A 25,759-nucleotide genomic window follows, 5' to 3' on the forward strand; every position below is an offset into this window, starting at 1 on the left:
AAATTGGGAAACGCATAGGGAGTGTGCAGATCTTAACAATAAGAAAATTAATTCCAAAATTATAAACTTTATTGCCAAACTTGGATTCCACGATCGTGTTTCCGCTTCTTGTTCAGCCATTTTCTTGACGTATTCCAAGAAAGCTAAAAGCTTCAAGAAATTGCAAGAAGAAACTATTTCCAGAGCTACTGATGACAAACTTTGACGCCATTTTCCCGGTCGTTTCTAAACGTCCCGAGCAAGTGACACCTATTTCATTTCTTCGGAGATCGAGTCCCGGAAGTTTCAATCAGTATTGTTCCAAAACTAATTTAACATTTGGCAAACTTTCTTTCTTAAACCATTTTCCTTCGTGCGACGTCATAACAAGTCCCAAACGACGCAACCACAGCAAGTAAACACTGCACATTCTTGCAGTCGTTGCAATTTGTTTGTGCAGCGTTCAAAAATAATTTTTCCTTGTCCCATGCAACATGCATTTCTCTTGTTTTGTAAAATAATCATAACGGCGATTTTGAAGCTCACCTGAATTGAGGCACCGAGTTTCGTTTCGTCATATCTTGGAAAATAATCAAAATGGAGATTTCAACACAGTCGGTTAACCAAGGAAATTCTGGTAGAAATGGTCTTCCTTTCATTCTAACTTGATGTACCCATGTGAATCGGGGCTCTGGCTTCATGTTTCGTTTCATCGACTCGACACAATCACAACACACTCGGTGTGTTAGTTTCAATACTCGTGACGTTGAAATTTCTAACTCCAACTTGCGGCCGTAGATAATACACAAACTCCACACACTAAACGGACTTGACACTGCAAGCTGTTGATTGTTTCCGTTTCAATAACCGTCCACAATAAATGGACTCTAACTCTACGAACGTGTAACTATCGCACATTATTTATCCCTTATTTGCCGCTATTTGATTCACAGTGTTATAACAAGATGTTCTTCGCGATGAGTACTTTAGTACTTTGAAAAGAAGCTCAAGGTCAAATTTCTGCGGTCCATTTTTTTAGCAGATCCTCTCCTATCCAGGGGTGCAGAATCACGTTATAATGGTCGCGACCTTTTTGAGACACCCAGTGTACAAAGAATTATTTAGAAACACATGTGTACAGTTTGTTTGAACAATTTGTTGATCGCGTTCTACGGTAGTCTACTGTACTGTGAAATACAAGAGAGAGAGAGAGAGAGAGAGAGAGGTGAACCAACTGCGTGCAGCAACAAATCCAAATAAAGTTCGCGGCGGCGGAACGGTGAAATAGTGGCGAGGGCAGTTGTGTGCACAAATTTCCTACGGCGAACCAAATTTTCTTGGAAAATACGCAGCCGCATAACTTTCAATCGAAACCTCCGGAAATTCGATTTTGCTTAACAGGAGAGCTCGCCGTTCAATTCCCTTCGCCCCCCGGTGAATAGCGACGCGCTTCTCAAACTATTTCCCCCAAAAAGTTTTGAGACGGCGCAAAGTGGAACGCAGCCGGCTTGAAATTGATAATGTGCGCGTGCACCAACACGGGTACAGGCCGTGTGCTCCTAGCGGCTCCTATATTTGTCATTCCCGTACAATTCAGCCTGGCTTATCCCTGGTAGCCGATTTTCTCCGCATTCTGCGCCATCCTGGCGTATTTAACGGGCAAGAATGTACGCGTGACAGAAATGCCGTGGCGTCGCCCGGGGCGCCTCTCTTTACGAACCCTGGGCCCCACATAAACGCGAGGAACGATAGCAGACGATGAACAACCGAAGGGCAGATCGACTGCAGACTGCTTTATCTAAAGACCCTTTTAACACGCCGACTGTTGCGGGTGTCGCCAATGACCGGCACTGTTACATTATTTAACACTAACACACGGTGCGGTGTTTGGCTCGAAACGTGTGCGAAAAGCCTACTTTTCACAATAATTACTCTATTGATTCCAAAAGTGCCGTGCTGTAAATAAAGGAAATAAGTAAAAGCAAACGCCTTTTAGTGTGTCAGTAACGGTGTCTTACTATAACTATGCTGTATTCTATAACTAATGTCAGCTGCGTCCATTGATTAAAAGATTCCTCATTCCATTTAAAAGAAGGAAGTTGACCTTCGCATAACCTTCAAACGTCCACTCGCGAAAATATTGATGACGCCAAAATATGCCCCACTCGATACCATTAAAATATCCTCTGGAACCATCCTTTAAATAGTTCACATGTAATTTTGGGTGGTGCAATTATAATTAGCTGAAGCACCCAGTATAGCCGGCGAAGCTGGCAGTGAAAACAATTTTTCACCTATTAAGGGCCGGGATAGTAATATCTGCATAATCTCGTCAGCTGATGACCAGCGCGCGCTAGATTGAACCTTCCTCTATTGAACGAGCCCTTTCCCAGCGACAAAATATTCTCATATAAGGACGAAAAGTTGAGGCACGTAAAACCATTTTTCGCCCATCTTTGTCGGTAACGTGGTCACTCTACCTTATCGCGAATCTACGAAGACTTACCGGTCCGCAACTGTATCTCCCAGGTACGGCGCGGTCGTCCGCAACTCTGTCTCCCAGGGACGGCGCGCCTGGCCGCGGAGGGCACAAGAGCCACTATAGTGGTTCGTACCGTTCGAACTGACGCTTTCCACGGAAGCCACTATAGTGGCGTACCGTTCAAACTGATGCTTTCCACGGAAGCCGTTATAGCGTCGCGATCAGTCGTTGGAAATTCAGTTCCCGTGGTAATTTGTGGCCTGCTATTTGTTTCAGGGGAGCATCCTGCGGCGATGCAACATGGGAACTCGAGCAACAGCGGCGCGGCGACGAGGACTCTCGCGTTGCTCCTGTTGCTTCTGCACGCCGGATCGTTCGCGAGGTGACTGGTCGATCACGGAGCTTTCCAATAAGAACACAACCGAAGGTCGTTTCCCCTTTATTTAATCAAGCAAAAAAAAAAGACAGAGAGAGAGAGAGAGAGGGAGGGAGAGAGAAACAGAGAATTGACGGCAGGATCGCAGGAACAGGGGAAGGAAGCGTCTCAATCACCAGTAACCACCTTATGCCCCCCCAATATATCACCTTTGATCTTTCTTTTACCCGATCCACCGAGCGACCAGGCAGATCAGCGGCCGTCAAGGAAACACTAGAAGTGCGAGGAGTATTATCGGTGGCCTCGAGGATTCTGGCTGGTGCTAGAGGACCGCCGAGCCGGCTCGAGGATTAGCAAATCTGCAGTGTGTCTAACAGCGATCAGTGTTCTCGGCTTCTTGTTTGTATCCGTAGATATTCCGCGTGTCGGTCGGAGCAGAGTGGGAACTGTTCTCCAGTGACTAGCACGGTTCTTTACGGCGACGCCGAATCTACAGACCCGCAGACTATTAGACTTTCCTCTTTGGTTCCGGGCGAGCGAGATGACCGCTGGAGAAACTCGACGAGATCTCCGCGAGAGAGAGAGAGAGAGAGAGAGAGAGAGAGAGAGAGAGAGAGAGAGCTCGTCGACATGTAAATGGGTGTTTAGTATGAGACAGTTGGACTCGGTGCGATCCACGAAACCCTCTGCGGTTACCATGATCAAGGATCCGCGAGGTCTCAGGCTCTCGTTGTTCAAGGCCGCGTTGGACCGTCGCCAGATCGGGCACGCGTCACATTTTTAGGTAACGTTCTCTCGCTGTTTTCTTTTCGCGCGATGGTCGATCGGCGATGTATCGCGCCACCCTTCGATCGTTTCGTCTTAAGGGGATATTTCTATTGTTTCTCGCGGAACAAAAGACACCCACACATTTTCTCGGCCGAGAACAAAGAATCGAGAGAGCCGTTCTGTTCGAAGGGTCTATTACAGATTGGCGGTGTTCGCGAAACGGTTTACACGTGTGGGTATGGTCGATGTGCGAGACATTTTTAATGCTACGGATGTAAGGTAATTGTAGTGGGAATCCATTTTGGAACTGTTCAATGCGAAGAAATTCATTCGGAATATCGAGAATGTGTGGTTCACTTTGTTGAACCTATGAACATTCAGTTCGGTTGAGTTCAGTTCATTTTTTAGTGGACATGCACTACTTCTCACACATCAGTCTGGAAATTTACGTAAATCTGAAATAACGAAATTTATGTTCCATGGATAATGTTTTACTATCAATTGATTTAATAATTGTTTACTTATTATGCGGAATAGTACATAATCACGCCGGAATTTATTTTTCAATTTAAATTATTGAACGTTTTTTCTTTTTAAGATGCGGATGAAACACTAATTGTTCCCTAGAACGATATTCTACAACATTGCATGATCGCGAGTTTCATTTCGACAATTCTTAAACGCTAAAAGCTGAATAAAGGAAATTGTATTTTTCTGTTTGTTAGCACTTAGACAATTTCATCTAACAATGCAGCTTATATTCAACTAAAATCATTTGTGAGCTTGTAAGATAGTAATAAAATCTTCTGTGCACAAAATAAGTTGAATTTTCTGATATGTATTATAAATTCCATAACAACCTCCACCTGAAAGTACGGTGATACATTGGTGATCGTCTTCTGAGAATATGTTAAACAGAAATAAAAATGGAAACTAACACAATTCAGTTTCAAATAGTTGGAGTTATATACACCGAGGGGCTGACACTGTGTTCGCATTTATGGGATGTAAATTTTCAGTTCAGATTTTTGTTTGTTGACAATGGATTGTGAAATCCATAACTGATTTTTATAAAATGTGATTTATTCCTTAAAACGTGTAATGCATGTTTGATAAAAAAAAAAATTATTGCAGGGATCGAAAATGTTTTAACCTATTATTTTGAAAAACGATAATTGAATTTGAACCGAGGCTCAATTCATGCCAAATGAATTAAAGACACCCTTTAAATCCCCGTATTCTGCTAAATGAGAAAAGGCTAATTTGATTTGAACAAAAGCTCGGTTGACGCCATTCTTATCGGTAGAAATCGTCTGTTTCTTGTGAAAAAGTCTATTTTCAATTCCGACGAGGCTATTAGAGGTTACAGCTTTGAAGTCCGCTCACACACGGTGCGGTGATGTCACGATGAAAGCAGTCTTTCATGAACGCTACCTGTTCCGTGACAATTTCACATGCAGTCGCAATAATTTTCCCGATCAAACGGCGCACGGCGGCGCCCGGGGTTAATAGTATCGCCTGACAATGACAAACGACCAACCTACGAAAGGACTAGAGAAATTAATAGGGGCTGGTTTAGCACTGTTGTCTCCGTCGATCCTGAACCCTTTGTGCCCGGGAGAACCGAGTTTTTCCCGATGGATCACTTTGAGGTTTAAGTAAGTCCGCCTGTCCGACAGAAATGTCATCCGACTTTTATTCGTTACGGGTCAGAAACGTAGAGTATATTTCGGTCACGGTATTTCAGTCTATGAAACGAACACGAAAAAGTCTGAAAATTATGAGAATTGATGATCTATTGGATTATACCGCTGTACCGTCTGCGATGACATTTTTGTTTCCATTATGTTCATAGCTTTAAGAACTTCTAGCCTTCTTTATTTATGACTACTGTAGAAATCTACCTTGCCGGGATAGCATGATTTATGACATTTAATAAAGAACAAGGCTAAGTTCATTGATATGCGAAACCACTGAAAGAAACAATGCATCTTTCTCGGGCCGGTTCAGAAATGCAGATAAAATTAATCAGTCATTCTATGCAATTTATGGGATAATTAAAATCGTATTATTTTCCATTTTATTTATGCAAAGCAACAATTTGCCGCAGAAACACGCGACTCTGTTTTCGAACTTTTTACTGCATTCTTATGAAAATGAGCTTCTAAGGTTACGTAGAAAAACGAAATTTAGAGATTTGAGTATAATAAGTTATTTAACAAAATAAATATTTGACAATATTTATTCAATATTGTAAATAATTATTTCTTCCATGAAGATTTCGTAAAGTACTGTCATTAAATTAAAATTAAAATTTTCAGTCTCTCTGCACCAATAACAATTTTCAATGACCCTTGTTCATTGTTCACCTCGATTGAGAAATATTCTCGAGAAATAATTAAAAGTAAAATTAATTTTAATCATTGGTTTTTGAATCATCTCGCAACTTCCACGCTCGAGCATTTTTTATAATACAATAAAAACAGGTTACGCGAATACTTCCAAACGAAACTTTTTACGGCAGCCATTACCCGCTTTTATGAGAAGCCAGTATAACGCAGAATTTTTATACCCTTCCTTCATCATCCTGAACTGCAAACACACTTCAATAATTCTAGTTAACAGATTCTCAAATTTCAACGATTCAAACTTATTATTTGTTTCTCCAAATTCATTTCAATTGTCACTCTGCATTCTATTGGTACGATGTCTACTTAGAAAATTACCACAAACTCTATTTTTCTGTTTTTCCCGTTACAATCACGATATTATTGGTCGATTTTGCAAATTGAAATGTTTACAAAATCGAATTGTTTGTCCGTTAATAAATTTCACAGGTTATAAATACTTTAAAAGGGAATGTAATTCTACTAAAAGCTCTATCTTCTATTTTAAAAGCTCTATTAATTGATTAAATTATATATAAATATCATATGAAAATGGATTATTGAAATACAATAATTATTTAATTTAACGATTCAATTCTGGCCTATTTTATATTATTGGAGGAAGAGTAATAAAACGTAAAAATACTAACTCCTTTTGTTTTACGGTCACCTTCTTTATACTTTGGCTTAGGACATTCTTAAACTTTAGTGTCCCATTTGATATAGGTATCATTTATTCTTCGTCCTTTTAATGTTACACAATAAATTTTTGTCGCCGGTAGCAGTTCGCTGGCGTAATAATTATCGCATACAATAAATTGTTGTTTAACTGAGTTAAATTATGTGACGTGTTTCGTTGCCTGTAAACTGTGAACGCTCGAAGTAGTAGAATAAGTCAATGCTTGCTCAGCCAAGTAGAATGAGATAAGACTGACTACGTTCACACTTTAGAAAGTATTTACGTTAAAATTTTTTGTCGAAATGATCACTGTCCTAACAACTTCTATCATATATTACGATTTTGTGACATTTATATTATGCATACGTAACATTTTACTCCAAAACTCACAATAATTACAATATTCGATAAATGTTAAAACGCGTAATTTTTGTTAGATATTTTATATAATTTTTTTAATGCAATAAAAGTATAGAATATTAGGTTCCTCGCACGAATGTAACGCAGGATCATAAAAATGGCAAAAAATTTAATATCCGTATTTGATGCCCCATAAAATCCTTAATTACCCAGCATTTCATTTACTAATTTACAAAGTATTCAGTTAATTAACCTAGCCAAACAAAAGTCGTTCCAATGGCTTGATAGCATTTCAAGAATGATTACGGCATAGAACTTCAAAAGACAAAATATTTGACAGGATACAAAATATGCAATTAACATGCAATAATTGACCCAGGTTCGTTAGACAATAAAAAGGCCGTCGGTTCAGCTGGTAGAGGCTATTTCAATATCTTAATTGCGTTTCTTTGTGATTCGCGTTCGCTTGGTCGTAAATTCATTTCACCATTTTACAGTGCTCGATAAAATAGTGAGACATTTTACATATTTATATATTTCGTATAATTTAGGTAGAAAATCACCCCGGAAATATTCTTTTTCATGGAAGTACAAAATTTTTGGGACTCCCTGTATGCATATGTGTAATTCCCAGTATTCGGTCGGACAATTCTGAATCATTACAATTTAGTATGAACTGTGTCTTCAGGGCTTAACTTCATCTTGGCAACCCAGAAATTTTTATCTTTTTTATATATAATCCTGTAAATCTTGACGAGAGAATGCCAAAAATCCAAGTTTTAACGTTAGGAATTCACTGGTTAAAAAATTATGCGCGTTTAAAGTTGAACGATTCCAAGCGTTTTCACAGGTAAGGACGCCGCCATGTTGGTACGTGCTCAGCGTCACGCGTCGTCCAATGGTCGGAGCCGCTAGGTGGCACCACAGACACGTGTAACAAAACCGTTTAGCGTAACGAACCAGCGAATTCCTAACGTTAAAACTTGGATTTTCGGCATTTTCTCGTCAAGATCTACGGGATCGTCTAAAAAAAAGTCCTAAATTTGTGGTCCGGCAAGGAAAAGTTTAGCCCGAACAGAAAGATAGTACTTCTATAACGGGTCATCATTTTGTTCAGCACTGCGATTTACCTCGTCGCGGTGGGAATGGTCCACAGTATCGGCGGTTTCGGGGATTGCCGTTGGCACAGCGGCGTCAATAGAAAGATAGGAAAATTCGCGAAGGGAACGCGTCGAAGACTGGTATCCCGCGAACGGTTCGTTTACAAGCGCCATCAACGCAGGGAAGCATTACCCTGCTTATCCTCGGTATTCCTTTTGCCGGCCGTAAACACGAATCCCGAATGACTGGAAACGTTTATGCGGCACGAAGTTGAGAACACAACGCCTGGTGGTTTTCGCGGGTTCTTGGATAAGAAGCAACGTATTTTCCGCGCTTCGGATCCACCGTGACCCGAATACTACGACAAAACCTCGGCCCGGAATTCCGCTCGAATGCTGGAAGTGGGGCTGTTGTCTCCTACTCCTCCTCCTCCCCCTCCTCCTCCTCCTCCCTCACACCCCGGCGTTCGCCAGCAATTCCGACAAATATTTCGGACTTCATTGAGTTTATGCTCGCGGCGAGATTGGCCGATCATCGAGCAATCGACGCGATACGCGTGCAACACGCTTGAATTTTTCCTTCGTTCCATTCTAGCCACCGTTTCTCCCGAGACTGGATCTCTGTATGCGCTAAAAATGTTACGGTGTTGTTTTCGTTTTCATACCTGTGCATTTATATCCGGTGAAATTGCTGTTTTCGGGGACATTTTCAATCGCCATGATCTTTTTACAGAGTCACCTGGTCGGTAACTGCTGTATAATTTCCGTTCACAATCTTCAGCCACTGACGTAAGATCCGTGTTGACCTTCATACGACCTTCAAGCGTCCACTCACGAAAATATTGATGACGCCAAAATATGCACCACTCGATACCATTAAAATATCCTCTGGAACCATCCTTGAAATAGTTCACATGTAATTTTGGGTGGTACAATTATAATTAGCTGAAGCACTCAGTACAGCCGGCGAAGCTGGCAGTGGAAACAATTTTTAGGTTCTTAAGGGCCCGGGATAGTCACGTGACTTTTTCAGAGCCAACAGGTCGATCGCTGCTGTATAATTTCCATTCACAGCCTTCAGACACAGATTTAAGATCTGTTTTGGTCTTGATTCGTCGGGTCTTAAGTCTGTGACTAAACTTGTCACATTTTTTGGTAAAACCACTTTTCGCCTACTTTTGTCGGTAACCTGGTCACTCTACCTTATCGCGAATCTACGGAGCCTTGGCTCTTAATTTTAGAGTTGTGTCGAACGTTCTAAATCGGATCGAACGTGAAAGAATATGCGTTATATTAAACATTCGTTTCGGAAAAAGAAGCGACACGAAACGAAATCCAACACGTTATGAGATTGTTATCAATGGACCGTACTCGTTCGCCACGGGAACACCAAAAATCCGATTAGCGGAAGGAAATCTCCACCGAAATATTACCAGTCGAAACGAAAGCCGATTAAACTGAAACGAAACCAAAGGACGTCTTCTGCGCTAGATCGGCACACATAATCCGTTGTAGTTAACAATGTTACTTTGCTGTAATATGAATTAAACAATGCCCCGTTTCTTTCGTTTTTGTTTCTGAATGCGGCAACATTAGGCGCATTAATGGGATTGCTTGCTTTAGCGATACAAGTTTGCGGCAACCAGCTTCAGAATTTCATTATTTACGCCGGAAAAAATTTGCCGGTCGCGAATGTGTTAATTTTCTTCAACTCTTTTCTAAAATATTTCTTTTCCTTTGGAAGGATGTGAAACAGTTTATTCACTGGTCGAAAGTAAGTTTAACGAAAACAGAATCCTCCGGTTCCGGAAAAAGTCACTGTTCGAAACTCTTCTGATTCGAAGCAGAATATCGGGGAACCACTATTTTCGTAATACACGGCGATCGTCGCTTTCCGTAATAAATTGCAAATATCCTCGGCCACGGTTTTAGAGGGAAATCCCTCAAGTTTGCCCTTCATGCGGATAAACAAACTACAGCCTCGTTTTTCTGTAAACCACCCGACGAGATAAAATTCGTAGAGTTAGTTTGATTTCTAGGTCACCAGCCCGCAAGTGTTTTTCCTTTTTGCAGCGGGCTGACGCGGGGAGAAATAAATATTGAGGGTTGTCCCAAATTCGCGCACGTTTTTACGGAACCTCAAACGTTCGAACATGTTTTATTTGATTTATATAATATGCCACGCATCGGCGGAGAATTTTAAACTGTGCCGACGATTTCAGCCGTTTCGCTGGGGCATTTTTGAGTTGGCCTTTTGTGGCCTCGATTTCCTACATTTTCGAAACACTCGTAATTGTAGCGCGGAGCGATGTCGACGAAAAAATGGGAGGCCGGAACAGGCTCCGATGAAATGCATTAACAATTAATCGCGAAGGGATATTCGCAACACGGATACGTCAAAACACGTGTAAATACCGGGTGATCCAATAATTTTGACCACCTCAAATATTTCCGTTTCTTTATAATAATATGAAAAAATTTGTATTCACAAAACTTGCATGGTATAGAAGGAGAAATATTGTAATTCTTTAAATAGAATGACCTATCTTTTGTATCAAGAATCGACAGAGTATATTAAATTCGGCATTTTCCTCTTCGAAAACCATTAAAAAGAGAAATAAATTCCAGTTCGTTTATTCTTTTCCTTCTGGGACCAAAAGTTTTGCACTTTTCTTTATACAATCCTGTCGATTTTGACGAGAAAACTCGAAAAATGCAAGTTTTAAAGCGCGGAATGCAGATTTTAGCTAGTTTTAGATAACCTAAGCACAAAACAGTGAAAATATTGGAAGAATTTACAAATGGTGTCACCTTACTTTCAGTCCACTAAAATGATTGAGAGAGGGAATATATTTTTATTTTAAACCTGTTTGCCGCAGTTCGTGTAGAAAATTTCGATTTTGCATAGAGGGACGCGTGAAAATTTGTACAGCAGAACCGGTAGGATGGTAAATAAAATGAATGGTAGCAAAACTGCGATCTATATTTTCGTTTTAATATCCCCTACGGTCGAAACGCGGGCTAACACGCGCCGAGAAAAATTCAGCGAGATTTATGGAGTTACCTTAAAACGAGTTCACCGAGGCGGATCGTTGATTTTGGATCGACATACGAGGCCACCACATATCCGTGTACGTATAATAGACTCGATAAGTTCTAGGACTAGGCACGCTGCGTTCCCAGGTGGCGCGTCGAAAGGAATAAATGTTCCATGCACCATCAGCTACGAGTTCGACGCGTTCCCTAACGAAAGTTTCCCAAGCGCACAGTTGGACAGCAATGAGAACGTATGTTACCGAAGATAACGTTTCGAAACTGATTTCGAGACTGCGACTTAATGGGACTAACCAATTACACGCGTGCACCGCCCGAACCGCCGCCGACAAATAAATACAGTGATTAGGGAGCGTATAGCCGAATGTGAATATACTGGAAAAATAGAATTTGCATTTTGATTGACGTTTAACGTGTCTCTTCATTATGTCTTGTTTGAGCTCTCTGTAGGATCGCACGGTTGTAAATTGAAATGTAAATGTTAATTTTCTGGAAAACGAACCTTTGTGCAACGAAATTATATTCGACATTTTCGATTTACTTTTTCATGCAGAATAACTGTGTGTTACGGTTGTGTCGTCGATTACGCGGCACTCTGTATAATGTTGTTTCACTCGGAAAATATCCTGAGCATTGAAATAAATTCTCGCCAGTCGGCAATTAATAATGTACTGCAATCAATAATTGAGAGGGCAATAGGTTTTCGGATTACGCAGCGACGGAGTCGCGAAACTTCGAATCATTGATTGCTGGTAGCAATATTTAAAGTTTAATGTTCTTGAAGAAATTGAAGATTTTTTACTTTTCTAATTTTTGGATTTTGCTCTTTTCAAATGGGAAATTACGTGCGGAGGCAATTACTCTTGCGATAGGAAACATACTGCTCGGAGGGTAATTCAATGTAATTGGTAATATCATGTGACAGTCGGATACTTTTAAATTTGTTTTGAAAAATAAAAGTCTGAGGCAAAATCTAATTGCACCACGCAGTATGGTCGACAATCTTCGTACAAAAGCCGTGTAGAAAGTTTGGAACCAACATTTTTTTTTTCGAATGAAAAGTACCTTTTGTTCCGCCCTGTTACCATGTTTACTGCTAAACTAATTTCAGCGATTGTTAAAATTTGCTGTTGAACTGTATTATATTTTTCTATAAATCCCACTTTTGCGCAATTGTTTCATTACTTCCACTAAAAAAAAAATCTGCGTTATTGTAGTCTTTTTATGTAACAGTGTTTGTACAGAGGAAATGCTATCGATTAGGTTCATCACGTGGGAGAATTAAATTTTGTCTGAAGCTCTTATTTTTCAAACTGAATTTAAATATACGGGACGGGAGTGTCTCAATTTAGAAACTGTATGAAAACAGGACTCATGCTCAAAAGTTTGTAATGTTCCCCGACCATCGTTAAATCTAATCATTAGAACCACTGTTCAACTGTGTCGAGGAAACTACTTCAATGTGTTGGCGTCTCTCAGTATGTTTGTAGTAGAACTTCAATCACTCGCGAACGTCCAGATAAATGTGTAATTACTGACACAAGTCGAAGGTCGGATTGACTGATTGCAAATATTCAGATGCATGTATAAAACAAATGCAAATGGTCACCTACGAAATCTACAGGAAAAACAAGAGTCTCGCCGACAATACTACAGAACTGTTCGAAACGTTTCTTATTCATTTTCGAAAGAAAATTTACGCCGAAATATAATTAATATTTGTTTGAATCGCTATTAGGCTGAGGATGCTGATGCTAATGCTTCATTAGACTCATGCTTCACCAATTGATTTTGGTCATTGAAAAGTAAACAGAAACTGATTTTCCCCATTCACGGTTCCATCAACTCCAAAGTGACATAATCGACATTAGTGAAAACCGTACTTTATTACCATTTTAATATTCAGATATGCTATCAATTCAGAAAATCCACAGTCTATCAGTCAGTGTAATATCGATTGATAGAACGTTGACCACTAAGTTTTTCTACTTGCTGTTTATGGAATAAAATATGAAAATACTAAGCCCATGAAATACTAATTCCATGAATGCTTAATTTCATTTCGTTATTTCCCACTTGCGAAAGTAAGTATATATTTTCCCTCGTGTACAGGGTGTCCCAGCATCGGTGATGACAAACGAGAAGGGGGTGATTCCACATGAAAAAACAAATCGAAAATAGAGAATAAAATGTTTTCATTTGAAGCTTCGTTCTCGAGAAAATCGACTTTGAATATTCCAGCGAATACATGGGAATCGTCTGCCGCGTCTGGTCATGACCAACCAATCTCCATGACCTCATGACCTTCCTGCATATACTATAGCACGCGAACCCGACGGATCTTTACACTCGATTTTCTCGAAAACAAAGCCTGAAACGAAAAATGTTATTCTTCAGTTTCGATTTGATTTTTCATGTAGAATCACCCCCGATGCTGGGGGTGACACCCTCTATTTGGAAGGTTTTGTTAAAAAATAGGTATGCAATATTAAAAATTTGAAACTTGGAATCGCAGTGTCTCAGAAACAAAAAAATATGTGTCTAGCGTCGTCTAACTTACAATCAAGTATTATCATTACTCCGGTTACATTATTGTAAATAAATTATTTATAAGCAGTAGTTGAAAGCAATCACTATTTCGCGATTTATGTTAACGTTGCGCAATAATGTCTACGAGAAACTGTGAAGCGAATTTTATTCTACCAAGCGATGAAGCGTTGTATGATGGTACAACTTTTTGATTTGTAAAATATGTATAAGTTATTAGGTTAATACAAACCATATGTATATAGAAATAAATATATTTATGTCTTTCCCTTACGTTATATTGAGTGCTTTTATCACTTGTGCACACATAACGTTTATGTACACACTTTATTTAGGTTTCACAGAAACACTTTTTTTGTGATGTACAAAATTGATTTGTTGATAATGCGCGGCATGTTACAAAAACTATATCATGAATTCTGTAGCAGAGACTGACTTTTAATCCAATATTAATCCTAACAGAATATAAACAAATTCGTTTCAATAAATTATCTTGATACAAATGTTTCTTCTTTATAATTGTATTAAATGCGTCAATTATTAATTTTTGTGTTAATATTACAGGATTTCTACAGGGAGCACCAATTTGTTGTAATATATCGTTTAACTTTAAACATTTTGAAATATAGTTATCCATGTATATAATCGTTTATTTTGAAAATGGCGAAGGTCACTGGTTATGGTTACAAAAATTGTAAAAAGAATAAAGAAAGAGAGTGACTCATATAATTTTCATAATAAACGATTCATATTTCAATGAAGGTGATAATCGTTTTTGTACTTACAATTAGAGAGGATATTTTATATTGCGATGTAAATATACATTTTAATATAAAGATTAATTCAATTTCGCCATTGCTCAATGTTTGTAACTTTTCTCTATTAGACATTAAATTGTACCTTTTGTTGATTAAAATATCATTAGACTGTATCATTATCGTTACATTATATGTTGACTATTATTAAATACAAATAAACTTTGTTAAATCAGAACAACGTTCTACACGTTAATAAAATTGTTACAGGACACGTGTGCGACAAAAATACTGTATTACGTTATATATTGATCGTTACAACTGTTTTCAATAACTTCAACACGACACGACATTGTACCACTATAATTACCAGTAGATTGCGGATTTTATGCATTTACGGCATGTGCAGTCTTGCAAATTACAATAAAATAAAAAGTCTAACCCCCCTGAGAGAACATTCAGAGTTTATTTAAGAAATGCAACAACTCAATTAATATTTCCAATATTCATTACATAGTAACGTCTCGATCTAAGACCGATCCTCGGGTCCGTGCTGTGACATAGATCGTGCAGGGCTACTATTTTCTTGTGGGATCCACGTATTGGTGCACCAGTGCTTAAAAATGGAAACATCCGCAGTCTAATCGTCAGCGCGACCATAATTGTCCGAGAAACGCCATCACGATGAAGCGGAAGCATCGTTACGACACACTGTAAAAATATTGTAACTTGTAAAATTAAGCGACTACGTTGCGCGTGTGGAGAAAAGTATGTTTGTGCACCGTAGACAAGTTGCGTTCTTGATACAAGCAAGTGGACTACTCAAAGGAAGAAACAATTTCACTGCCGGAAGACTATCGAACATTTGTCGAAGCCATTGCATTCCCAAAACGCTGACAGAACAATCGTGTTTCCTTTGGCGGGGACGAGAGACGTTCGAGCAACGCGTAGCACGTCAAAATAACGTTTAAATTAAGTAAGTGACTTAAACAAATCGTAATCATACTGGTTTATCTGTGTATACGTTCTCATGTATCATTGACGATGAGTCGGTCGCAACGGATTAGAGTCGAGATTCTGCACTAATTCGCGCAGAACGCTTTATTTCATGTACAATACTCATGTATAAATTTCAAGTAAAGTAGTGAATGAAATCAGACGTACTTTCTTTAAATTGCGTAGCTCTCAGACTCGACGATTGAGGAATTCAACGTGGGGTCATCGGTGACGGTTCTACTCGTCATTAAATTAAACGCGACACTACGGTGTCGGGAAATTTATCGGAATTTAATATTTCTTTGCTATACTGTTTCTAGACGTTGTGTAATTAAATCAAAAAATTTATTTCATCTTTTAATGTGTTATTTTTATAAAGAATTCTCGATATATGTCGACAACACTACTCGGCGTCCGAGGCCTCGGTATACCCCGCGGTAGTGGGGATAATTCCACGACGTTTATCATCGAGGCCTTGGCGACATATATAGAATTAAAGAATTGAAACTCTTGGCAGAAGTACGGGACAATATTAATTCGTTTTATTCCAATATCACTGAAATATCGCGGAAGACAAGCATCCTCATTGTGTGCGATTCCTCAATCACAGATACATAACTTTATAATTTAAGCACACATCCGTTCAACACGCACAGGCCAACTCGTACACCACGTTCAAATATTAATTGAACAGTCATGATCGAATAGAGGGAGGCCCGCGATTCGCACAAATTGTCACGCTTATTAACTGCGTACAGCTTAACATTTTAGAAAGGTGCTCTACACTGGGAGAACGGTAGCTCATTGTTAGACTCTTCTCTGAGCAGTGCATGCGTGTAGGAGCGTGTAACTATAACTGCGCTGTCCATTAATGGGCCACCTGACCCACTTATGCCCCCTCTCCATACCGTATTCTGTTTGTATAGAACATGCACAGGTAGCACTGTTTCTACGGGAACAGAGGAGGAGAAATAATACAGTCAAAAAAGAGGAGTCAACGATGACAGTGCGAGGGAAGAGCTCTAACAATAAGCTCCAGTGATCATGCGTCTCGGCACTGATCAATTACTTGCCATATATAAAAATCGCTCGTGGCTCGATCCTCTGACCTTCACTATACCCTTCTCTAAGTTGTCGAGCTGTACTATGTTCCCTCGTTTCATCGGTTTAAGAATTATCATAAGCAGATTGCGGATTTTAAGCGTTCATAACAATATCGCGTAATTGAAACACATTTGCTACCAGTGTCACGTGTGACAACCACGATTTTCCATTTCATGTAAAATTCAAATTAATTTTGTACATATTGTTACTTAACATTTATAACGAGCAACAGGACATTCGAAGAATTTGTGACTTCTCTCTGATAATATTTTTCTTTATTTTTCGCTAGAACTGATTTTGTATGTAAGGGGATACTCGGGGGGTTTATTTTCAAAAAATGAATTTTTTGTATTTTCTTTAGGTATACGTGTGCAAAAGGGTTTTTGTGAATTCGTGCAATTAACGTTGTTAAAGATGTTTGAAGAATGCAGCAGAAGGAGAATTCTATATATCGTGTAATCGACTTGTACATTTTTTATTTTGCACAAAGATCCGCAGTCTAATACGTGTCAGGTCAGTTCATAAGTTCATTTGAACAAAAGACGATCTCTTTCCGCAACCTAGCGCAATATTAACAGCAGAGCCTGCTAGCAGCAGACCTTTAACAGATGCCACCATCTAGCGACGAATTCTAGCGTAATTTCTACGATAGAGGGCGCGCGTATACAATTGCACATTTAAGTGACCTCTCGCTTTAAAGAAGACTAAAAGCGACCATTGTAATTATAATAAATGTATTGCAGTAGAAATTGCTGAAAAATCTGAATAAATACATTTCTGTTTTTCCTACAAAGTAATGAAAATTAGTCGCTTCTATGGCAGGAACTGCAGTCACTAAACTCGTCGCTAGATGGCGTAACAGATATTTGATGGCGCAGAGGGCGCTGCACCAACCGCCTGCTGCAAATCTGCTGTCTGCGTCGGCTAGCAGACTCTACTGATTTTCTTGCCGTGGCAGATGATTCATGGAAGGATGAAATTAACCATAAATGTGTCTCAAATATGAATTAATTTATGGACTGACTTGATACTTAGGTAAGACAATGAAATCGAATAGTGTAGACACTGACTAAAGGGTGAAGTTTTCTTCGAATCTCCGTCATTTTTCCACGAACGTTCAATATATCTCGGATTTGATTAAACACAGAAATATTGACCCGTTGTTGTGCTGTTCGATCGAACAGAATAATTTCAACGTGAAAATAAATAGAGGAGAAGCTATTGTTCTATCGCTTATTTTGCTACACGAATGAACAACCCAATTTTTACTGGTTTTTAGCTACAACTTCATTCGGATTCACCGGACGCAGTCACAAAGCCGCCATACAATAACACCGCGCGCTCCAACCAGGTAAATGAATTCATGGTCGAAACATTTTTGCTATCGCTGATAAAAATTCATCGTTCTAATTCAGAGCAGCAACCAGCCGTCGTGACGTCATCCGGCCAAAGGAAAATTGCATTGAAAGTTTGTCCGCGTTATAACTTCCAATGAGATTGATACGATTTATCGTTCGTATTGGCACGGAATAATTTTTTGTTATTCTTGCGGATTAAACAATCCACTCATGAAATACACGATTCCATGTGTGTTCCGCTTATTGAACCGAGACCATCCCATAAAAGACCAACCGGGATAAACAATTACAACTAGACTGCAGATTTTATTATTGACAACGAGTAAATACTGTTACATTATTTTCAACCCACTGAAATTATTAAGCGAACAAATTAATTTCTATTTAATTCCCAGATTTTACAATTAATGCGGAACATTTTTATTATGCCTGAAAATCTGCAGTCCAATAATCACATACAGTTTGAAGAATGTCCCTATCGCGCCATCTTTTTCTACGAACGAGTCGCCAGTAAAACGCGCCTATCTTTTCCCTTCGCGTTTGTATTTACCTCCTCATTTTTCTTCGGTTGACATTTAGTTCGACAGTTGCTCTCGCGTCCTTCTTGTTGCGTTTTAAAGGGGGCGGATAAAAAACAGGTAAAAGAACGGCAGAGTAACAGTTTGTTGCAACGTTCGGTCGCGTCCAGATCAAAACTTGAAATTTAGCCATCTCCGCGACGCCCAATGCGATTTTTCAGAACTTGTTATATCTCATCTGACCTTGACGAAAATTTTATATTTTTACGACGAGGTGAATAATGCTTAAATTAATATCAATTCGAGTTCTTTCCACATACCTCCGAAATTTTATCTCGGTAATAGCCTAACGTTGGTTTTTTGTCTAATCAGTTAAACAGTAAAAACTTATTTCGCATAATTACTCGCTGTCTAGTCACGACAAAAGCCGGTAGGTGTAATTTAAAACGTTAGAAAGATAAAAAGAATTTGAAAATACTGACGTGTTATTTTGAACACATTAAGATGGTTAATGGAAGAAATAAATTTCTATTTGGTTTCTGTACTTTACGTTTCGTGGCGCACACGAATATTGATGCGAGTCACTGTATGTTACATACTGCTCCGTCAGAATCCTCGGAATTGGATGCCCCAATTTTGGTGACCTCGTGGTACTACTTAAGGGATCCGTGCAGGTTATTTGCACGAGAAAATCTGCCATCACTTTCTATTAGCCGGTAGACAAAACAGTAAGGAGCGAGTGTACACGAAGTGATAGAGTACGCGCAGAGAGACGAAACTCCGGCCTTTTTCCGAAGCCAATTATGCGCATATCAGCGTGCACCTGCCGTTAAGTAGTGCAACCATGAATGTCGCGCCCGAAGAGAAACCGAAATATAATAGTTAAATTTACACGTTTGCTTTTACCTGTCAGAAACGTTTAAAATCGCTCAAATTTACACACGTATAACTTTTGACTCGGCGAATTCCTAACCTTAAAACTTGGATTTTTGGAATTTTCTCGTGAAAATCTACAGGATTATATTAAAAAAATTTTTTAATTTCTGGGTTGCCAAGGTGAAGTTTAGCCCCGTTTTGCCTTAAAGCCCTGGAGGAGATCTTCGCAAATGAAAAAGTTATGCGATATACAGGATGGACAATGCATTTCAGATAAATACGTAAAGTGTTTTACTATTTTATTCAGCGTTATTGGAAGGGGTTCAATTTCTGGTAGAGCCGAAAGGAGAGTATTCGTTTTGTAAAAAGCTCGTCGAAAGTAGACCGCAACGCCAAAGCCAGAGAGGGTTTTGTACCCATGATTTTACGTAGGAAATGAGCCGTCACCTAAATAATACGACCTAAGGACAGTTCCGTTGTTCCCCGAACGTTAAACGGCACATATCGGATCTTGTTGACTCGCGATGGTGTGGGTGAAACGGTTCCGACGAAGTTCTGGTTTTCCTTGAGCAGTGACGACGGGCTTTGTGTTCAAGGCTTCCATCGAAGCGGAAGTGCTTGTTACGTGCATTCAACCGTATTCATATAATTTTCCTATTTCCCTACATTTTGTGTGCAGATAAACTCAAACACAAATAACATAATTATTATTCGCTATTACCTGATTGGGCAAGCATGTGGGGCAGTGGTAATTAATTATATTGCTAATTAAGCGAATGTGCAAATAATTTGTGAATGTTTATCCGCATAATAATTAAAACGACCTGCTAATGGGTCGGGTTCTTGCACAATGCATAGAATGCTGTCCAAGAAAAGTTAAATAATAAACATCGCGAAGGAAAAAAAGGCTACTAATTTACAATAATTCGTAGAACTTAGTTTGGATTAATTTGCAGATTCCAAGGATAATCGAGAATGCGTGTCCGTGCGAATAGTACGTACGTAACGTTGTTTTGAATAACTTAGCAGGAAATTTGACCGCGAAATAGCGTTAACGATCTCATTATGTTCCGCGGTGAAGCATCCACTTAAAACATTTACCCGAAAGAGATGAAGTTTGTTAATGATCTGAATAACGCAATTTGTCGATGCAGCCGAGTGAAAAATGGAAACGCCAAGACCACCAAACTATGTGATTCATCTACGTTCTCGCTGTACGTTGTTCTTGTAAATTATAATGCAGGAACGTCGTGGTTCAGAAGTACGAATACCTCAGGAAGATCAACGTTATACAATATGTATCTTGTGGTAAGATGAAACAGCAATATAAATTTTTCGTATCATCAAAATGGAAAGAGGTATCTTCGAGCACGTGATATGCACACTAAAAAAGATATAGTAGCATGTGAATAGAAAGTTGTTAACTTGATTACGTTGAAACGTTTAGCAAGATAGCCCGCCCGAGAGTTAATCAGTTAACATTACTGGGAAACACGTTGACAAATTCACCTGGACAGACTCGTGTGCCGCGCGTGACCAAACTGCTGCCATATTGGCGGCAGATTGACGGCAGATCGGCGGCAGATCGGCGACAGACGACGGCGCAACGTTGCCACCAAGTCGACAACACACATATTTACAGTCGGACATCGAGAACCAGCCCGAGAAAAATCCCCGGGAACGTTTATTCCCGTCTGAAAATCACGATGCGGTATAATCGCATAAAGACTCGCGGTCTATTACGCCCGGCAGTATCGCACGGTCGTACGCGTACGATTCGCTTCGGAAAGATCGATCCCGGCGATGCTATTCCAGATGAAATGGTGCTTCGCGTGGGGTTCAATGAGCGTGCACACGAAGAAAGAAGATGAACGCGTTGGAGTGGGGGGGGGGGGGGGGCTGAGCTAATTTCATGGAAATCGAAAGCAGCAGCAAATCGCGCACTCAAGAGCTAAATTCCTTGCGCTGAAAGTCAACTTTTGCTTTCTGCCGGGTTACCTTTCGACCCATTCACGGGCCCGCGTAACGCGATCAGCTGGCTGAATAGGAGATTCGTTTATTCAGGCCACCCTGATAGCATTCACCCTGCACCGGCGAGAAAACGCGGGCGATCTCGTTCCCAGCCGAACAGGTGCGCTACCAAAGTGATCCATGCTGTTTTTTTTTACGGAGCAAGCTTCGTTATTCTCGTTAAAAGTTATGGAACGGCTTTCGCGACACTTCTCGCTACGTTTCCCGACACAATCGTTGTAACTTTCGACGCGGACGCGAGCTAACTGAATGACTGCCAGCGAGTAAGTTATTCGAAACTGTAATAAGATTAATTATTGTCAGCGCCCGGTGAACGTGCATTTAGTAATGTGCCCCGGAAATGCTGTATTACAAAATGACGTTCGTGCGTGTACATAGTACACATGGGTAAATATGCAAGCAATACGGAACAGCGCGTCACAGCGCGGAACATCAGAAAATCTCGACGAAGCAATAACGAACTCTAATTATAAGAGCGACTGTCGTGCATATTAGTTTATCAGTTTTATCATTATTTCACTTCGGTTATATAAATTCTTGAAAAGCAAGCTAAATTGTAATTCGAATAAGATTCTCTGTTCAACAAATTTATTTAAATGCTGTGCTCAAAAAATTTAAGAAAATTGTAATCGACAGGAATTTCAAATGGCACATCTACCCCAGGATCAACAAAATGTAGCTTCAGCGTGGTTGCATTGTCTGGACGCTGAAAAGAAACGAAGGAATGACAATAGGTCGGTGTATTGCAATTCCGCGTAATCTCTCTCAGGATAGCGATGCCCGAATACGTTTCCTTTGTCTATGAATATATCCTTGATGTGATATAGCACAGTCATTTGCATCCCTGTTAGTCCCAGGAGAGTCACGATCTAGCTTCACTTCTGTGTCGATAAACAGCATCCCGGATACGTGTATAAGCGCGTCTCAGTACACAACGCTATCGCCGTATCGCCCATTCACCTGCACCATCGATGAATACACGGTCATTCCTCACACCTTACGCGTCTACTTAGTGGCACTTAAGCAAATTCCCCGGTTCTTGCTGAGTATCGCTAAACAACCTCGTAGCATCAACGAGAACAGTTTTGACATAAGCTCGGGCTTAACGTAATAACATTGGGATCGGTTTAGCCCCTCCTGGATGATGACGTCATGCATGCGCTGTACAGTACACATGCCCCATACAACGCGATGAAAAAATTCATTAACCCTTTGCACTCGGCGGTATTTTCATTCCAACTAAATTTTTCTTCCGTCTTCGAATATTTTCATTTTATTCATACGAAACTGATCCGATTTCCACAAATAATATTTAAATGTTTAGTCATCTATTAAATACAAATTTTGTAATGTAACAAATATTTTGTAATATTTTTTGTAATTTCTTTGAAATAATGCCACAACAAATTATAGTGGCGCTTCAGAGTCACCGCTCGAGTGCAAAGGGTTAAAATTTTGCGTATCTTCCGTGGCAGAAAATTTGTTATAATATCCGAATCTAGTTATAATAATCGTTTGATTATTCGACCACGCTGAGATAGTATTAGTACGGTTGATTTACTGGAAAATGAAATCGTGATGTGTTTCTTATCGGCGCGGTAACGCATTAGTTCCTGCAATTCTCGCATTCTTCGCAATTAGTATGTGAATATTTTTACGTGCTTAGCGCACGGTAATAAAACAGCTTCGCGTATCTCACCAAGTATAACATTCGCATTGTATGCTAATTGGTGCGTAGCGGTAACCTTAACCGAGGTCTAAATTGTGGGTGGCGTGGGATTGAAATTAGCGTGGTGATAAAGTAGACGTTAACTGCAGATTCAATTAAAGGAACGTTAGAATTGGGGCATGGTTAAATCGCAATCAGATTTAAATTAACCGTTACATTTGGACAGAGAAGATTCTTTAGCTTGATAACGGCCGATGTTAGTTGTAACTACGATTTCATTCGCGTCTGCGTGCCCCCCCCCCTCCCAAGGGTAGTGATATAATTTCCTACGAAATTTTAATGAGCGTAATTACGCTTCTATCCAATTTATCTGCACTTATCTATGCGCTTCAGTGATTTATTGTTCGAACAATAAATTTCCGATTCTCGAGAAATTGTTTGAACTCTGATGATTTTGTGAAAAATAATCGCATAAAACTAAACCTGGACTCTTTTAATCTCTCAAGTACGGCGCGCTTGTCCGCGACTCTCTCTCCTAGTATGGTGCACAGTGGGCAATTTGGACCAAATCGGACTCAAAATCAAGGAACTTTCGATAGGAATGAGGTAGAGCGATGACATTTTTTTTAAATGATAGCTGCAACTTTGTAGAATATGGGAAAATAGAGAGATTGTGGTACGAACGTTTTTTAACCTCGAGAAAATTCGTTAAACGCGCACAAATTCAAGAAAATTTTAGTTTTTCCAATACCACGTGCGGAAAAAATGTTTTTTTAACATGCTATACATCATTTCGCATCGATTTTTTCACGCTGATTTCAAATCTGGTCTCAAAATTTGTCTCCGACCTCAGGATTTTGCAAAAAATAGATTTTTGTGACAAAAACTAATGAAATCATTTTTTCGTTGAAATGATTGGATGGTAATAATCTCCTTATTTTTCCCATATTCTACAAAGTTTCAGCTTTAATTTAAAAAAAATTTCATCGCTCTACCTCATTTCTATCGAAAGTTCTTTGATTTTGAATCCGATTTGGTCCAAATTGCCCACTGTGCGGCGCGCTTGTCCGTAACTGTGACCCCCAGGGACGGCGCGCCTGGCCGCGGAAGGCACAAAAGCCACTATAGTGGTTCGTACCGTTCGAGCTGATGCTTTCCACGGAAACCACTATAGTGGCGTACAGTACCGAAGAGATTAAAGAACCCGGAGTTCTTTTAAAAAAGGACAAATGTTTATTTCGATCCCCGGTTAAATGATTTCTATTTGTATGTACCTTTCGAAATATAAAGGTGTCGTTTTGCGAGGACAACGAACACGCGGAACCTTTTTAGACACGTACACGTATTTTCAGCTCGCGTGGATCGCTTAATGTCTTTTTCTCGTTCATGCTACCACGTCGAAAGAAGTACCGTCGCTTCGGGGCCGTAATTTGGTCACATTCTATGTTTAGCTGCACGAGCTTCAAGTCAACTTACCGATTCCGACGACCGACAGTTGCATGCTATACGGATGATAAGAGTATTAGCAGCAAGTTACATCGAATGATAATTTCCCGACCATCTATAGTCTCGCGAGATTTTCCCGTAATTTCCTTCGAAACCACATAATCGCCGCGTTCAACTTTCGTCGTTCCAACGCTTCTCGCTCGATGGTGTTAACCTAAGTTTGGTGGAAGAGCGAGACAGAAACCAAAAAAAGGAAAATGTTCAGATCGTTTTTAAGAAAGAAACGCCCCATTTGTAAAAATTTAAGTATGAAATGTGTTGCGTAGAAGTTTGCCGTAAAAGTTTTGATGAAGTTTTAATAAATTGTGTGGCCACCATTATTCCTGGTATATCGGTCAAGTATCATATACTCTTACTAGTGATGCACGTAGTTGAGTGTAATTTGAAATAAAACTTAACTTCACTGTCAACCATTTTTCCTCAAGGCTTTAAAGTTGCATCAACTTCTTGGTTTTTAACGAGTGCCTATTATGTTATTTTTGTCAGTAATTCTGTTTCCCTTGAGAACTTGATGGAGACTTCTATTTTGTCTTTTTTGTTTCAAAAGGAAATAAGAAACACTGAACGGTACAAATAGTGTGGAAAATATTACGTTATCACATATTAAAATATTAAGAAATCACATGTCCTCGTTGTTTTAATAAAAAGTAGGTTCGTTTTCTTCGGAGTTGCAATTATTACAAAAGCGTTGGAATTGTGTGATTTTATTAAAAACAGTAGCGACTCTAATTTACTCACGGGGTATACCCCGCGGTGGGGATAGTTCCGCGACATTTATCATCGAGGCCTTGGCGACATGTATAGAGAAGTCGCTGTATTTCGATCCTCTATATTTTCCATTGATGTTTATACAATTTGCATGTTTGCATGTTTTTCATTTGCATGTGTTGCATGCGGATGAGAAAACGTTTGCCTTTCTATTCAAATGCTCCGTATCGAGTACCCTCCGAATCCTTTTTCGGCAGGATCAATCCTTCACCCTACCTATTCCCGCTCTTACGGGATCGTTGTTCTTCCTTGGAAAAGTGGATCAGAGAAAGTGTCCTCGCCTGAAGTGCTCGTCCATAGTTGCAACTTCAACATCTGCAAGCCATCGGCAAGTACCACCGCCGTCAACGAAGGACACTGTGTCTGCACAGTGTCATCGTTACCGGTATAGCTCAACCACCCTTGTTTTAGCGGGTCCTCGAGATGTTTGTGAGAGAACGTCTCGC

At 39.7% G+C, this 25,759-nt stretch overlaps 2 protein-coding genes across 2 annotated transcripts in view; one reads left to right on the forward strand and one right to left on the reverse strand.

The window, feature by feature from the left end:
- The window catches only part of LOC143354273 (neural cell adhesion molecule 1), a 252,015-nt gene extending 248,878 nt beyond the window's left edge, over positions 1 to 3,137 (forward strand). Inside the window, exon 7 of the mRNA XM_076788234.1 lies at positions 2,738 to 3,137. Within this exon, the coding sequence (XP_076644349.1) occupies positions 2,738 to 2,847 (110 nt within the window). The 3' untranslated portion in view covers positions 2,848 to 3,137. The remainder of the gene's footprint in view (positions 1 to 2,737) is intronic.
- Positions 1 to 25,759, reverse strand: part of LOC143354272 (uncharacterized) — a 148,660-nt gene that overhangs the window by 94,194 nt on the left and 28,707 nt on the right. The gene's annotated exons all lie outside the window — the stretch shown is intronic.

The sequence above is a fragment of the Halictus rubicundus genome, chromosome 5, assembly GCF_050948215.1.
Source record: "Halictus rubicundus isolate RS-2024b chromosome 5, iyHalRubi1_principal, whole genome shotgun sequence".
NCBI lineage: Eukaryota > Metazoa > Arthropoda > Insecta > Hymenoptera > Halictidae > Halictus > Halictus rubicundus.